Genomic DNA, 14,186 nt, shown 5'->3' on the forward strand with positions numbered 1-14,186 from the left:
TGTCCTGCGGGGTCTCTAATTCATTATTCATGAGTTAAAAACACGAGTTATCCTTTCAATGTATTTATAATTTACTTAAAAGTAGAAATAAGTGTAACTATAGTTTTCATATAAGTGTAAATATAGTTTTCAGCCACTACCTTAATTTTTCCATGACAAAAAGTCAGCAATTTTGACTTAAAAAGAGTTCTGAAAAAGCACAGTTCAAAAGCATACAATACAAAATATGTCTTTGTATTTTACATGGCCAAAATTATATTTTTTTCCCCTTCAAAGTAGACTTAGTAACTTGCTGGGTCATTCGTGTTATGTAGTATGTCCTATACCCTGTACTCTCTAAAAATGTATATGCCATTGTTGTAATGTTTTTATAAATAAATAGAAATGATTTATTTTTATAAAGTTTATACCAGACTATCAATGACTATTAATTATAGCTAGAAAATATACACAATTGCAAGACAATTAACAAGACATTTAACCGGTTTAATATCTTCATGATGGCAAAAGGCCTGTTTTGTCATTAAGGGCTATTTAAAAGTATTTGAGTATTCTGACAAAATAAACACATTTCCAAGCAACTTAAAAACCTTTAGTATTTCCTCAGATGTTTTTTCAGTGTAACATATATTTCTGCAGGGTTATTTTGTACTGGACTGTAATTACAAATTTTTCCATCTCTGATGACTTGATCACACACATGATCAGTCACATGAACACCCTTGACCAAAGATGATAGCCTCCAGGTCACGTACTGTACATGCAACTGCCCCCAAGATGAATACATATTCATTTTTTTTGCTCCAGGTATCATAAACCTCCTTGATGCAAGCCAATATAACATCATTCAAAAATGTAATTACAAACATATATGTTGAATAAAAGGGACATGTAATGTGGCAACACAAGTTTTATTGAGTAAGAGATGTCAACACCAGCATGATAAAAATTTTACAAATTTCACAATTTCAAAATGAAATATCACTGCAATGTATGATCTTAAACACTTAGACCAAAAAAAAAAAAAGAGGAAAAAAGTATCATACCAACAGAAATCATGCCATGTGGTTGAAAAATCAAATAAAAGAGAAAAAGATAGCTAAAGAGCTGGATAGAGGAAGAGAGCAAGAGACATTAAGAAAGCTATGCTTCTTTCTTTATTTTTTAATAGAAAAATCCTGGTTTAAAATGGTTAATTAAAATCCATTTGAAATGGAAACTTGTAACCTGATGATTTCACAATTATTAATAAGAAAAGTATTCTGCATTCAAGCATGTGACACCATAGATAGAGTTTTCTATTTAAATAGTCACAGATAACCTGTGAAGTTGATAGTACAATATGTGCCAACTGAAAATGAGCAGCGGAATTGTGCTTAAAATCCCTTTTCCTGTCAAATCAGTTATGATAGTGGATGAGAGGATATTGTATTTTGCTATCAGTGTTGTAAAAGCGTTACTATCTTGGAAATAAGCTGCATACACAAAGCTTTCGGAGAGAGAAATGTGCTGTGGTTGGGAAAGAGATGTCTGGATATTACAGAACGATAAATAAGAGTGACTAGCACCATTCGTATGAGCTCTTGGAAAACATAATGCTAGCCGTAATAAAAATGAAAAATCATAGATTTAAGAAACAAAGCCCCATGTAGAGCATCAGCAACAACCAGAGTCATTTCACTCTAAAAATCACTGTGACTGTTTGGACTCAAATCCACCACTGAAAATCAACCCTATTTGTGACTTTGCTTGATGCTTTGAATGGGCTTTGACTAAATGAAGATGAACAGGGGGTTCCCAGACTATAGCTGTACATGTCTTTAAGATATTATGGAGTAATATGAACTGCTCAAGTCAGTTATCAACCCTCTATACGCCCGAAACTGCCCACACACTACTGTGATCTAGACCCGTTTCACGCCATTTCATCGCTTAATTATAAAAAATGCTTCAATTTCCATAATTCTTGGAGCTTAAAGTGCCACTGATTTCTCAGAAACGTAAAATAAATAAATAAATAATGAAGGCAAGCTGACCTCTCTTAATGCTGTATATAACTGATTGGAGTTCACTAATTGTAATATGATGAGTTTGCATTGCTGATATAGTCATATTTGTTGTGCACTCATGACCAGATGAATCTCTAAATGATTGTTTCGACAAAATCTACAAGACGAGTGCTCCATTACTATGACACAATGACGTATGGATGGTGACATTAACCCTGTATATCCAGCACACCGCTAAACATTCACACACAGATTTACTTTCTTCAAATGAAAAAAAAAAATCTTCCCACAATTCAAACACCTGGGCACCTCCTTGTCTCATGAAACAAATAAAAACACCAAAACATGGAAACAAAGGTGTCCCTGTGCAAAATCGAACATGAGAAATGTGAAATCATAATGCATTCATTCATTTGGACTGGATCACCCATGTTTAAACCCTAAAACATGACTGTATTAAAAGATTTATATAAAACTTAATACTTTACATTTAGTAAAAAGATTCATCAGCTTTCTACTATGGTAAGAATAAGAAATTGCATATACCCAAACTTTTGCATCCCATATCTAAATAAATGATTGATTCGTTATCATATATTGCTGATATTCTGTCATACTACCACTAACATTTTATGATCATTAAATTAATAATGTTGGATTGTCTTCTTGAAATTTTCTGTAGTTGTTGGCCTCAACCAGCCGGGTGTTACATTTAGAGAATGGACTTTGACAATATCTGAAAAGCTATGAAATATTTCTTGGGATTTACACCAGTGAGTTTCCGTGTCATGATGTTTGCATTCACAATTTTTTTTTTCAAATTTTCCATCTATTTTGGGAATTACAACAAGAAAAAGAAGAAGAAAACAACAACAACTAAACAAGCAAAAATAAAAAACAATACACATACTGCATTAGAGTGCCCACACTGACCACTATACAGTAACTATGATTTAAGAACCAAAAGACAATGTTTCTCAATATTTTTACAAAATGTACCGAATATCGAACCACAAAAATGAACCACTGTACATCCATTGAATAGCCTGCACAGCACATAGTTCCCATTACTTCCATAAAGAGAAGCTCAGATCAAAGCTGATTGCCCTTACATTCCCTCAGTGTATCCCCTCTGCACCTCTTTAGATTTAAAATAATGGATGGTTTTTGTTTACAATTAATAAATACATATACACTAAAATGTGCATACATTAGCAGCTATAAACAGTACATCACATTATGTCAGGTCATATGAAAAATGTACAAAACATGAATGTTCCTCAAAACATTTGCCATTGGTAGTCGTCATCTTAAAGCAAGGCAACAAATGAGTTACGTATTTTTTGTCAAAAGCATAACAGAATCATAAATAATACAATAAATTACAGCAGCAAAAAAATTAATAAAATAAAAATCATACTAGTTAATCATACTTTTTACATGATGGGTTTCTTTTGTTTCTTAACGCTCTGATCACATGACCCAATTACTCGGCCAATAATAGCCAGTCGCAAAGCTACACTTGGATGCCTTGAACCGCTTGCTTTATGTTCTCCAAAAGGGCCTTGTTCTCCGGACTCTGGTACTGGTCCTGGTGAGTGTACATATCTGTCAAAGTGCTCACATATGTGTCAAAGTTTTGCTCGTTCATCGGCTCCTGTGGAACAGATTGGGATCATTGGAGGTCGAAAAACAAACCAAGCAAAATATGTTCAATCAAACACACAATCAAGGCTTAAGACAGAAAGGGAAGGGATATATTTAGGGAGGAATGAACCCACAAAGATGCCTTTAAAGCTAAATATATGCTAGGGTCTTAGAGAAAATACATCTGAAATGCAGGGCTTGACCAATCGCATTAAAATGGTCACTAAATCAAGTATAATATTACTACACTGTCTATAAAAATATTTTTTTTTCTGATGGATAACAAAAATGAATGCACATACATTATGTATGCATGCATTGGTGTGAGTTTCATGCTCATGAGTATGTAGGTAATACTGGCATTCACAAGTGATATCCAACAGATCGCCATGAATAGCAGACAGATATCGATGAGCATCACTGTGCCTGATAAAATAATGTGTTTTACGATAATAACATGAGCTTACTACAAAAAATAAATATGGCTCATATTGCAACCCCAGCTTTCTTATTCTTATCGCTATTCCCTGAAGTGGATTATGTCAATATGTGTGGCACTGATACACTATATGGACCTACGTGAAACATACACATCGTACTGTGTGTTACAAAAGGGGGAGGACTAGGGAGAGGAAAATGATAGTGAGGAGAAGGATAAAGTTAGACTATGGAAAATGAATCTCTTACTCTGTGGGGCATCTGTAAACAGCAGTAATTTTTAACAGGGGCCTCTTTCAGTGGCATCGGTTTCTACAGAAGGGAGAGGTGTAGAGAAAAGACTATTAGCCTGGCTCAATAAAACTGACATACTTGACTTTACACGTGGAAGCACAGAAAACCAAGTTCTGCTTGAGCGGCATGACATATGAACAGGCAACAGTCGTTAGTGCAGCTTGAGGACCTCTCGTGCACACTCTATATAGCATCCATCAACAGTGGGGGTGGAGAATTCAGGAGCCATATTCAAGAAGACATGTTTCAGTTGTTTACTAACATGGCTGCCACATTTGAACGGGGCTAGTGCGATCGTGCCCCTCTCAATGTGTAGGTGAAGGCACTGGGATTCGATCTTGTGAGAGAATCTGATCCACAGCAGCCATGTTGTTACTCAACTGAAAAGCAGTTGTTGGAGTGGAGGTTGTTTTTCTACAATGGTCTGTAAAGGGGAGTGACCTCAGCACAGAAGCATATGGAACCGAGAGGAACTCAACAACAGACACAATGAAGCAGATGGGAGAAACAATAGAAACTGGAATTTATACGAATTTATACGGTGATACGAATCAAACCCGAGATGTGCTCTCAAACCACAAGTGAAATAAGCGGGTTAGAACTATTACAAGTCTGTGACTGGATCTCTTCCTGAGAGTGCATCAACCCCACCTGTACTTACTGTACGTGTGGGTGAAAAAACAGGTTACGGAGAAATCTAGACAGATAACATGGACACAACGGCGGTAAAGTACCTTGGGAATAGTTCTCTCAGTCAACCGTTGATCTCCCTGACAAATGAAAGACAGGAGAGAGAGAGAGAGAAAGTCATGCTATCTGAAAGACATGAATTCATCTGATTGGCTGAAATGCAGAGTATCAAAGATCACCTCTGTGAAAATGGAGGTCTTGTCCTTATGCCAGCCCCTTTTCACCAACTCTAGAAGAAGAGGGGTGTTTTTATTCACCTCCGATTCCGATATGCCAAGCTCTTTAGACAGAGTTTCACGACTGTCAATCCCATTGAGCTGAATAACACATAGTAGGGTACGTTAGTTCAAATGAAAGAGATATGAGGTCACAGAGGACATAGCATAGCAAATTCAAATCAATCAATCAAAAAAAAAAAATTACATGAATTTCTGAATGACAACTTCAAACTGTGTATCACTTACAGCGTTGTATATTATACAACACTGACATACCGTACTAATTTCAGGTTGAAACACTGCTAGGGTGAAGTCTAAATTGAAGACTTGCAGGAAGTCAATGATAAGACCAGCAACCGAGCGACCTACAAGAAAAGAAAAACATGCTAAAAAAAACATAATTTTTCAAAGCACACATTTAAAAATGTAAGAAAAAACATCAGATCAAAAATAAATACATTTGACAGAAAATCATGTAGTGTATTAACAGTACAATTTTTTTTTAGCTTTTAGTATAAACTAAAATATTTTTTAGCTTTAGTTTATGATTCCATCCAGTCTTATTATATTTATTATATATTAATATTTAACATGGTTGATATTTTGAGCTGATTTTAGAACACATCTTGTCATTTCTTGTGCGTCTCCTAGAAAAGAGATGCATGTGGCCACATGAGTTTACTGTGTTCAGAACATCCTGAAAGTCTAAGTGTGTGTGATCCTCTGTCAGTAAGTGTATGATATCTGTTTTTTTTTCTGTAACCATTTACAAAGTTGGCAACTGTATTATTCCTAGTGTACTGTCCAGTCTTTAAAAATTGTGTTGTGTATTACGACCTGTTACAACCCAAATCATATCACATCAAAACAAGACAAAAAACTAATAAAGACTTTTTATTTTATAGAATTCATACTTACCATCCTTTGTGTTGAGGGACTTTTTCAGGTTTTCATTAACAAGAGGGGTTTTATTCTATTCAAAAGAGTTGACATCTATATGAAACACTGAATTTTGCTCAAGTAAAATAATGTTCATGCAAAAACATACAATTAACATAACAGCAAAAGATAACATTTTTGGTGAAAAAAACCCCCAAAAGCCTTCAAACTATTTATGATTACCTCAACTTTGTCCTGCTCTTCTAAGGCAAGAAAAACAGCTGCACGTAGCTCTGCCTGCAACGATCGAGAGACCTATCATCACTTCATATGTCCTTTATTCAGACATATTTATATCAGTACAGCATCAAACAGACTCGATAAGGATCAGAACAGCTCAAAACTCAGTTGTATGACTGAAGCTGCAGTTAGTAAAGAAACACTTTTGTGTACATATACGTTATAACTGCAGTTATGAAAGATACAGCTCATTAAAGGCATCATATTACAGGTTAAACCAGATTACTTGTTGTCTAAACATTTTAGATGACTTCCTCAATACCCGTGAGTCTAACACTTTACCAAAATAAAATAAAACAAGTCTTTGGAGCCTTGTCGGTTAATTATAAAAACATATTTTGATTAATATTAATACAACCAAAATAAAAAATGACACCATAGGCCTCATTTTTAGTAGCTTAGGGTTATGAGCGCATTGTCATCACTCAATGTTGTCACACCAGTGGTTGTTGTCCATTTGTTGCCCTTAACAACTTTAGCATCACTATGCTATGCTAACAAACACTGCGCTAAAAAAACAAAACAAATATGTCCCGTATGATACAGGAATTATTCCAGCCACATAAAGACTCAAAACGTGTTTCGAAACAGGAAGGAAAAATACCTTAATTTTATTCAAAACACCGCTGTTTTCCAAGTTTTGGATCAGTAGATCTCTGAGTTCCGTGTCCTCCTCTGTCGCTGACATCTTCAGTTTGTGTCATGTGACTAGTTATAGGTTGGAAACCTGCGCACCCTGGCGGCTATCGACTGCATTGCATATTATGACATATGCTTGGGCTTCTATGATCCGTCAACAGTTCAAGTAGGGCGGTGGTTCAACATTTGTCTGCTCTGATTTGGCAGTTATTCCCTCTTGGCATTAGGACGTATGGGATCCTGACAGATATTAGACCTGGAGCTCGCCTTAGCTCATGAATATTAAAAAGGTCATTGTCATGATGCTTGATGATTGTCCTGCGGGGTCTCTAATTCATTATTCATGAGTTAAAAACACGAGTTATCCTTTCAATGTATTTATAATTTACTTAAAAGTAGAAATAAGTGTAACTATAGTTTTCATATAAGTGTAAATATAGTTTTCAGCCACTACCTTAATTTTTCCATGACAAAAAGTCAGCAATTTTGACTTAAAAAGAGTTCTGAAAAAGCACAGTTCAAAAGCATACAATACAAAATATGTCTTTGTATTTTACATGGCCAAAATTATATTTTTTTCCCCTTCAAAGTAGACTTAGTAACTTGCTGGGTCATTCGTGTTATGTAGTATGTCCTATACCCTGTACTCTCTAAAAATGTATATGCCATTGTTGTAATGTTTTTATAAATAAATAGAAATGATTTATTTTTATAAAGTTTATACCAGACTATCAATGACTATTAATTATAGCTAGAAAATATACACAATTGCAAGACAATTAACAAGACATTTAACCGGTTTAATATCTTCATGATGGCAAAAGGCCTGTTTTGTCATTAAGGGCTATTTAAAAGTATTTGAGTATTCTGACAAAATAAACACATTTCCAAGCAACTTAAAAACCTTTAGTATTTCCTCAGATGTTTTTTCAGTGTAACATATATTTCTGCAGGGTTATTTTGTACTGGACTGTAATTACAAATTTTTCCATCTCTGATGACTTGATCACACACATGATCAGTCACATGAACACCCTTGACCAAAGATGATAGCCTCCAGGTCACGTACTGTACATGCAACTGCCCCCAAGATGAATACATATTCATTTTTTTTGCTCCAGGTATCATAAACCTCCTTGATGCAAGCCAATATAACATCATTCAAAAATGTAATTACAAACATATATGTTGAATAAAAGGGACATGTAATGTGGCAACACAAGTTTTATTGAGTAAGAGATGTCAACACCAGCATGATAAAAATTTTACAAATTTCACAATTTCAAAATGAAATATCACTGCAATGTATGATCTTAAACACTTAGACCAAAAAAAAAAAAAGAGGAAAAAAGTATCATACCAACAGAAATCATGCCATGTGGTTGAAAAATCAAATAAAAGAGAAAAAGATAGCTAAAGAGCTGGATAGAGGAAGAGAGCAAGAGACATTAAGAAAGCTATGCTTCTTTCTTTATTTTTTAATAGAAAAATCCTGGTTTAAAATGGTTAATTAAAATCCATTTGAAATGGAAACTTGTAACCTGATGATTTCACAATTATTAATAAGAAAAGTATTCTGCATTCAAGCATGTGACACCATAGATAGAGTTTTCTATTTAAATAGTCACAGATAACCTGTGAAGTTGATAGTACAATATGTGCCAACTGAAAATGAGCAGCGGAATTGTGCTTAAAATCCCTTTTCCTGTCAAATCAGTTATGATAGTGGATGAGAGGATATTGTATTTTGCTATCAGTGTTGTAAAAGCGTTACTATCTTGGAAATAAGCTGCATACACAAAGCTTTCGGAGAGAGAAATGTGCTGTGGTTGGGAAAGAGATGTCTGGATATTACAGAACGATAAATAAGAGTGACTAGCACCATTCGTATGAGCTCTTGGAAAACATAATGCTAGCCGTAATAAAAATGAAAAATCATAGATTTAAGAAACAAAGCCCCATGTAGAGCATCAGCAACAACCAGAGTCATTTCACTCTAAAAATCACTGTGACTGTTTGGACTCAAATCCACCACTGAAAATCAACCCTATTTGTGACTTTGCTTGATGCTTTGAATGGGCTTTGACTAAATGAAGATGAACAGGGGGTTCCCAGACTATAGCTGTACATGTCTTTAAGATATTATGGAGTAATATGAACTGCTCAAGTCAGTTATCAACCCTCTATACGCCCGAAACTGCCCACACACTACTGTGATCTAGACCCGTTTCACGCCATTTCATCGCTTAATTATAAAAAATGCTTCAATTTCCATAATTCTTGGAGCTTAAAGTGCCACTGATTTCTCAGAAACGTAAAATAAATAAATAAATAATGAAGGCAAGCTGACCTCTCTTAATGCTGTATATAACTGATTGGAGTTCACTAATTGTAATATGATGAGTTTGCATTGCTGATATAGTCATATTTGTTGTGCACTCATGACCAGATGAATCTCTAAATGATTGTTTCGACAAAATCTACAAGACGAGTGCTCCATTACTATGACACAATGACGTATGGATGGTGACATTAACCCTGTATATCCAGCACACCGCTAAACATTCACACACAGATTTACTTTCTTCAAATGAAAAAAAAAAATCTTCCCACAATTCAAACACCTGGGCACCTCCTTGTCTCATGAAACAAATAAAAACACCAAAACATGGAAACAAAGGTGTCCCTGTGCAAAATCGAACATGAGAAATGTGAAATCATAATGCATTCATTCATTTGGACTGGATCACCCATGTTTAAACCCTAAAACATGACTGTATTAAAAGATTTATATAAAACTTAATACTTTACATTTAGTAAAAAGATTCATCAGCTTTCTACTATGGTAAGAATAAGAAATTGCATATACCCAAACTTTTGCATCCCATATCTAAATAAATGATTGATTCGTTATCATATATTGCTGATATTCTGTCATACTACCACTAACATTTTATGATCATTAAATTAATAATGTTGGATTGTCTTCTTGAAATTTTCTGTAGTTGTTGGCCTCAACCAGCCGGGTGTTACATTTAGAGAATGGACTTTGACAATATCTGAAAAGCTATGAAATATTTCTTGGGATTTACACCAGTGAGTTTCCGTGTCATGATGTTTGCATTCACAATTTTTTTTTTCAAATTTTCCATCTATTTTGGGAATTACAACAAGAAAAAGAAGAAGAAAACAACAACAACTAAACAAGCAAAAATAAAAAACAATACACATACTGCATTAGAGTGCCCACACTGACCACTATACAGTAACTATGATTTAAGAACCAAAAGACAATGTTTCTCAATATTTTTACAAAATGTACCGAATATCGAACCACAAAAATGAACCACTGTACATCCATTGAATAGCCTGCACAGCACATAGTTCCCATTACTTCCATAAAGAGAAGCTCAGATCAAAGCTGATTGCCCTTACATTCCCTCAGTGTATCCCCTCTGCACCTCTTTAGATTTAAAATAATGGATGGTTTTTGTTTACAATTAATAAATACATATACACTAAAATGTGCATACATTAGCAGCTATAAACAGTACATCACATTATGTCAGGTCATATGAAAAATGTACAAAACATGAATGTTCCTCAAAACATTTGCCATTGGTAGTCGTCATCTTAAAGCAAGGCAACAAATGAGTTACGTATTTTTTGTCAAAAGCATAACAGAATCATAAATAATACAATAAATTACAGCAGCAAAAAAATTAATAAAATAAAAATCATACTAGTTAATCATACTTTTTACATGATGGGTTTCTTTTGTTTCTTAACGCTCTGATCACATGACCCAATTACTCGGCCAATAATAGCCAGTCGCAAAGCTACACTTGGATGCCTTGAACCGCTTGCTTTATGTTCTCCAAAAGGGCCTTGTTCTCCGGACTCTGGTACTGGTCCTGGTGAGTGTACATATCTGTCAAAGTGCTCACATATGTGTCAAAGTTTTGCTCGTTCATCGGCTCCTGTGGAACAGATTGGGATCATTGGAGGTCGAAAAACAAACCAAGCAAAATATGTTCAATCAAACACACAATCAAGGCTTAAGACAGAAAGGGAAGGGATATATTTAGGGAGGAATGAACCCACAAAGATGCCTTTAAAGCTAAATATATGCTAGGGTCTTAGAGAAAATACATCTGAAATGCAGGGCTTGACCAATCGCATTAAAATGGTCACTAAATCAAGTATAATATTACTACACTGTCTATAAAAATATTTTTTTTTCTGATGGATAACAAAAATGAATGCACATACATTATGTATGCATGCATTGGTGTGAGTTTCATGCTCATGAGTATGTAGGTAATACTGGCATTCACAAGTGATATCCAACAGATCGCCATGAATAGCAGACAGATATCGATGAGCATCACTGTGCCTGATAAAATAATGTGTTTTACGATAATAACATGAGCTTACTACAAAAAATAAATATGGCTCATATTGCAACCCCAGCTTTCTTATTCTTATCGCTATTCCCTGAAGTGGATTATGTCAATATGTGTGGCACTGATACACTATATGGACCTACGTGAAACATACACATCGTACTGTGTGTTACAAAAGGGGGAGGACTAGGGAGAGGAAAATGATAGTGAGGAGAAGGATAAAGTTAGACTATGGAAAATGAATCTCTTACTCTGTGGGGCATCTGTAAACAGCAGTAATTTTTAACAGGGGCCTCTTTCAGTGGCATCGGTTTCTACAGAAGGGAGAGGTGTAGAGAAAAGACTATTAGCCTGGCTCAATAAAACTGACATACTTGACTTTACACGTGGAAGCACAGAAAACCAAGTTCTGCTTGAGCGGCATGACATATGAACAGGCAACAGTCGTTAGTGCAGCTTGAGGACCTCTCGTGCACACTCTATATAGCATCCATCAACAGTGGGGGTGGAGAATTCAGGAGCCATATTCAAGAAGACATGTTTCAGTTGTTTACTAACATGGCTGCCACATTTGAACGGGGCTAGTGCGATCGTGCCCCTCTCAATGTGTAGGTGAAGGCACTGGGATTCGATCTTGTGAGAGAATCTGATCCACAGCAGCCATGTTGTTACTCAACTGAAAAGCAGTTGTTGGAGTGGAGGTTGTTTTTCTACAATGGTCTGTAAAGGGGAGTGACCTCAGCACAGAAGCATATGGAACCGAGAGGAACTCAACAACAGACACAATGAAGCAGATGGGAGAAACAATAGAAACTGGAATTTAATTTCTACTGTCTGAAATGCAAACTCAGGCCCTGGCTTTCAACAAGAGGCAGTCTATAGTGTAAAAGACCATTCTAAGCAGAAAAACATTTATTGTAAGTGATATATTAACTTTAATAACTATTTTGAATTAATTCAGATTTCTGTGATTGCAAATTTTTATTCTGACTTCACTTCATATATATATATATATATATATATATATATATATATATATATATATTATTTTACCCTTACACTCTTAAAAATAAAAGTTCTTTATCAGCATTGATGGTTCCATGAAGAACCTTCAACATCCATGGAACCTTTCCATTACACAAAAGGTTCTTTATAATGGAAAAAGGTTCTTCAGACTATTAAACTATTCTTCATATTTAGAAAAAAAGAACGGTTCACTGAAAGGTTCTTTAAGAACCCAAAATAGTTATTCTATGGCATAAGTATGAAAACTCCTTTTGGAACCTTGTGAGGCCACATGTCTTATGGCTCTTACCATGTGTGGAAGCTGGATGTTGGCAAGACTGTTGATGAGGGACTGGCTGAGGTTGGCGAGCTCATGCAGCAGCGAGTCGTTCTGCGACTCTATGGCCTTGTTTTCCTCCTCGATGGACTTCAGGTTCGTCTCCATGGTGGTGATCTGGCAGGAGGGAGAAAGACAGACAAAGGCATCTCCGTGACTGAACACATGGCCAAAGCCTGATGTGATAGATGGCAACTGCTCTTACTTGAGTCCTTAATTTTATCATGTCTGACTCTACTTGATTGTTCGATTCATTCAGGTCATTGATTTCTTCATCCAGCTGTTTAATCTCCTCGTCATTTTCTATGCCTGGAAGGGAACATTGAGAAATTCACTGTAAAAAATGCCACTGATGGAAGTAATTTAAATAATAAAAAATTATAGGGCGCAAAACCACGACCATATTTTACGCATGTTTTGTGAAGCTTGTCAGTGAACAACGGCTCTGTGTAGTTAATTCTGCTCCATGTGAAAGCGCACAGGTAATGGAGATTTACCACTTATTACAGAACCGGCTTTACTGACAAGATGCGCATTAAATATTGCATGTGATTTATCGTGCAGCCTTTAAAAAATGACATACCTTTACTTGCTCTCTGCTTGATTGTGAGCATTTCCACCCCGGTCATCCTTGCCTTCTTCATAGCAGATGTGGCACGGGGACAACCGGATAGACTACCGATGCGTAAAAAACAAAAACAAAAGAAATAGATCATTTTTATTCTCAAATTTAAACATTCTACCAATGACAAAAAGCAATATAATTTCATAAGGGTTAAGAAAATAATTGTGCATTATTGTGCATTTTTTTATTTAGTTTTTTGGCTAAAGTTGATTTTCTTTCCTCAGGTTTTGAGAATGTATGTGGAAAATACTCCTGCTACATTAAAACTACTTAGCGACAAAAATATATATTAACTGATTTAATGCATTTATTGCTTCAAAGTATTCAAAAGGACAAACTCATTGCGAAATATAATTTTTGTAATCAGCATTTCTGTTCTCAAATAAACTATTTAAACAACCCTTAAACAAGATACATTTACCAGTAAAACTTTATGACAATGAGAAATGTTTTAGAGAATATATCTTGAATTAATAGTATTTTTGTTTCTTACCCCACTGGATAATTATTTATATTTTATTTTTTATTTTAAGAATAAACTTTGATAAAAGAAGAAAGAAAACGCCAAAAGGGAATCATTTTTATATTTTCAAAGTTGTATTAATTTTACCATGTGCTCTTGTCATTTTTATTCGTTTTTGTATATTTCTATTCAAATTTATTTTGTTTGTCTTTTAGATTTTAGTACTTTAAACTGAT

At 35.0% G+C, this 14,186-nt stretch overlaps 2 protein-coding genes across 6 annotated transcripts in view; both read right to left on the minus strand.

The window, feature by feature from the left end:
- Nucleotides 1-5,029: 5,029 nt before the first annotated feature.
- Nucleotides 5,030-7,279, minus strand: LOC132091715 (centrosomal protein 43-like). The gene is made up of 6 exons (XM_059497846.1): nucleotides 7,080-7,279; nucleotides 6,419-6,472; nucleotides 6,215-6,269; nucleotides 5,573-5,661; nucleotides 5,258-5,395; nucleotides 5,030-5,158 (listed from the first exon to the last, which is right to left on the minus strand). Exons 1-6 carry the CDS (start codon nucleotides 7,161-7,163, stop codon nucleotides 5,030-5,032), a joined length of 549 nt encoding a protein of 182 aa, XP_059353829.1. The 5' UTR covers nucleotides 7,164-7,279.
- Nucleotides 7,280-9,133: 1,854 nt separating this feature from the next.
- LOC132092378 (myelin transcription factor 1-like protein) overlaps nucleotides 9,134-14,186 on the minus strand; it is a 54,651-nt gene continuing 49,598 nt past the window's right edge. For 4 of the 5 annotated variants that reach the window (XM_059498596.1, XM_059498597.1, XM_059498599.1 and 1 more), the window contains 5 exons: nucleotides 13,446-13,537; nucleotides 13,068-13,171; nucleotides 12,836-12,979; nucleotides 11,772-11,834; nucleotides 9,134-11,094 (listed from right to left, as the gene is read on the minus strand). In XM_059498596.1, the coding sequence (XP_059354579.1) occupies nucleotides 10,954-11,094; nucleotides 11,772-11,834; nucleotides 12,836-12,979; nucleotides 13,068-13,171; nucleotides 13,446-13,537 (544 nt within the window). In that variant the 3' untranslated portion in view covers nucleotides 9,134-10,953. The remainder of the gene's footprint in view (nucleotides 11,095-11,771; nucleotides 11,835-12,835; nucleotides 12,980-13,067; nucleotides 13,172-13,445; nucleotides 13,538-14,186) is intronic. The other variant, XM_059498598.1, reaches the window with a different exon arrangement.

This window comes from Carassius carassius, chromosome 18, assembly GCF_963082965.1.
Source record: "Carassius carassius chromosome 18, fCarCar2.1, whole genome shotgun sequence".
Taxonomy (NCBI): Eukaryota; Metazoa; Chordata; class Actinopteri; order Cypriniformes; family Cyprinidae; genus Carassius; species Carassius carassius.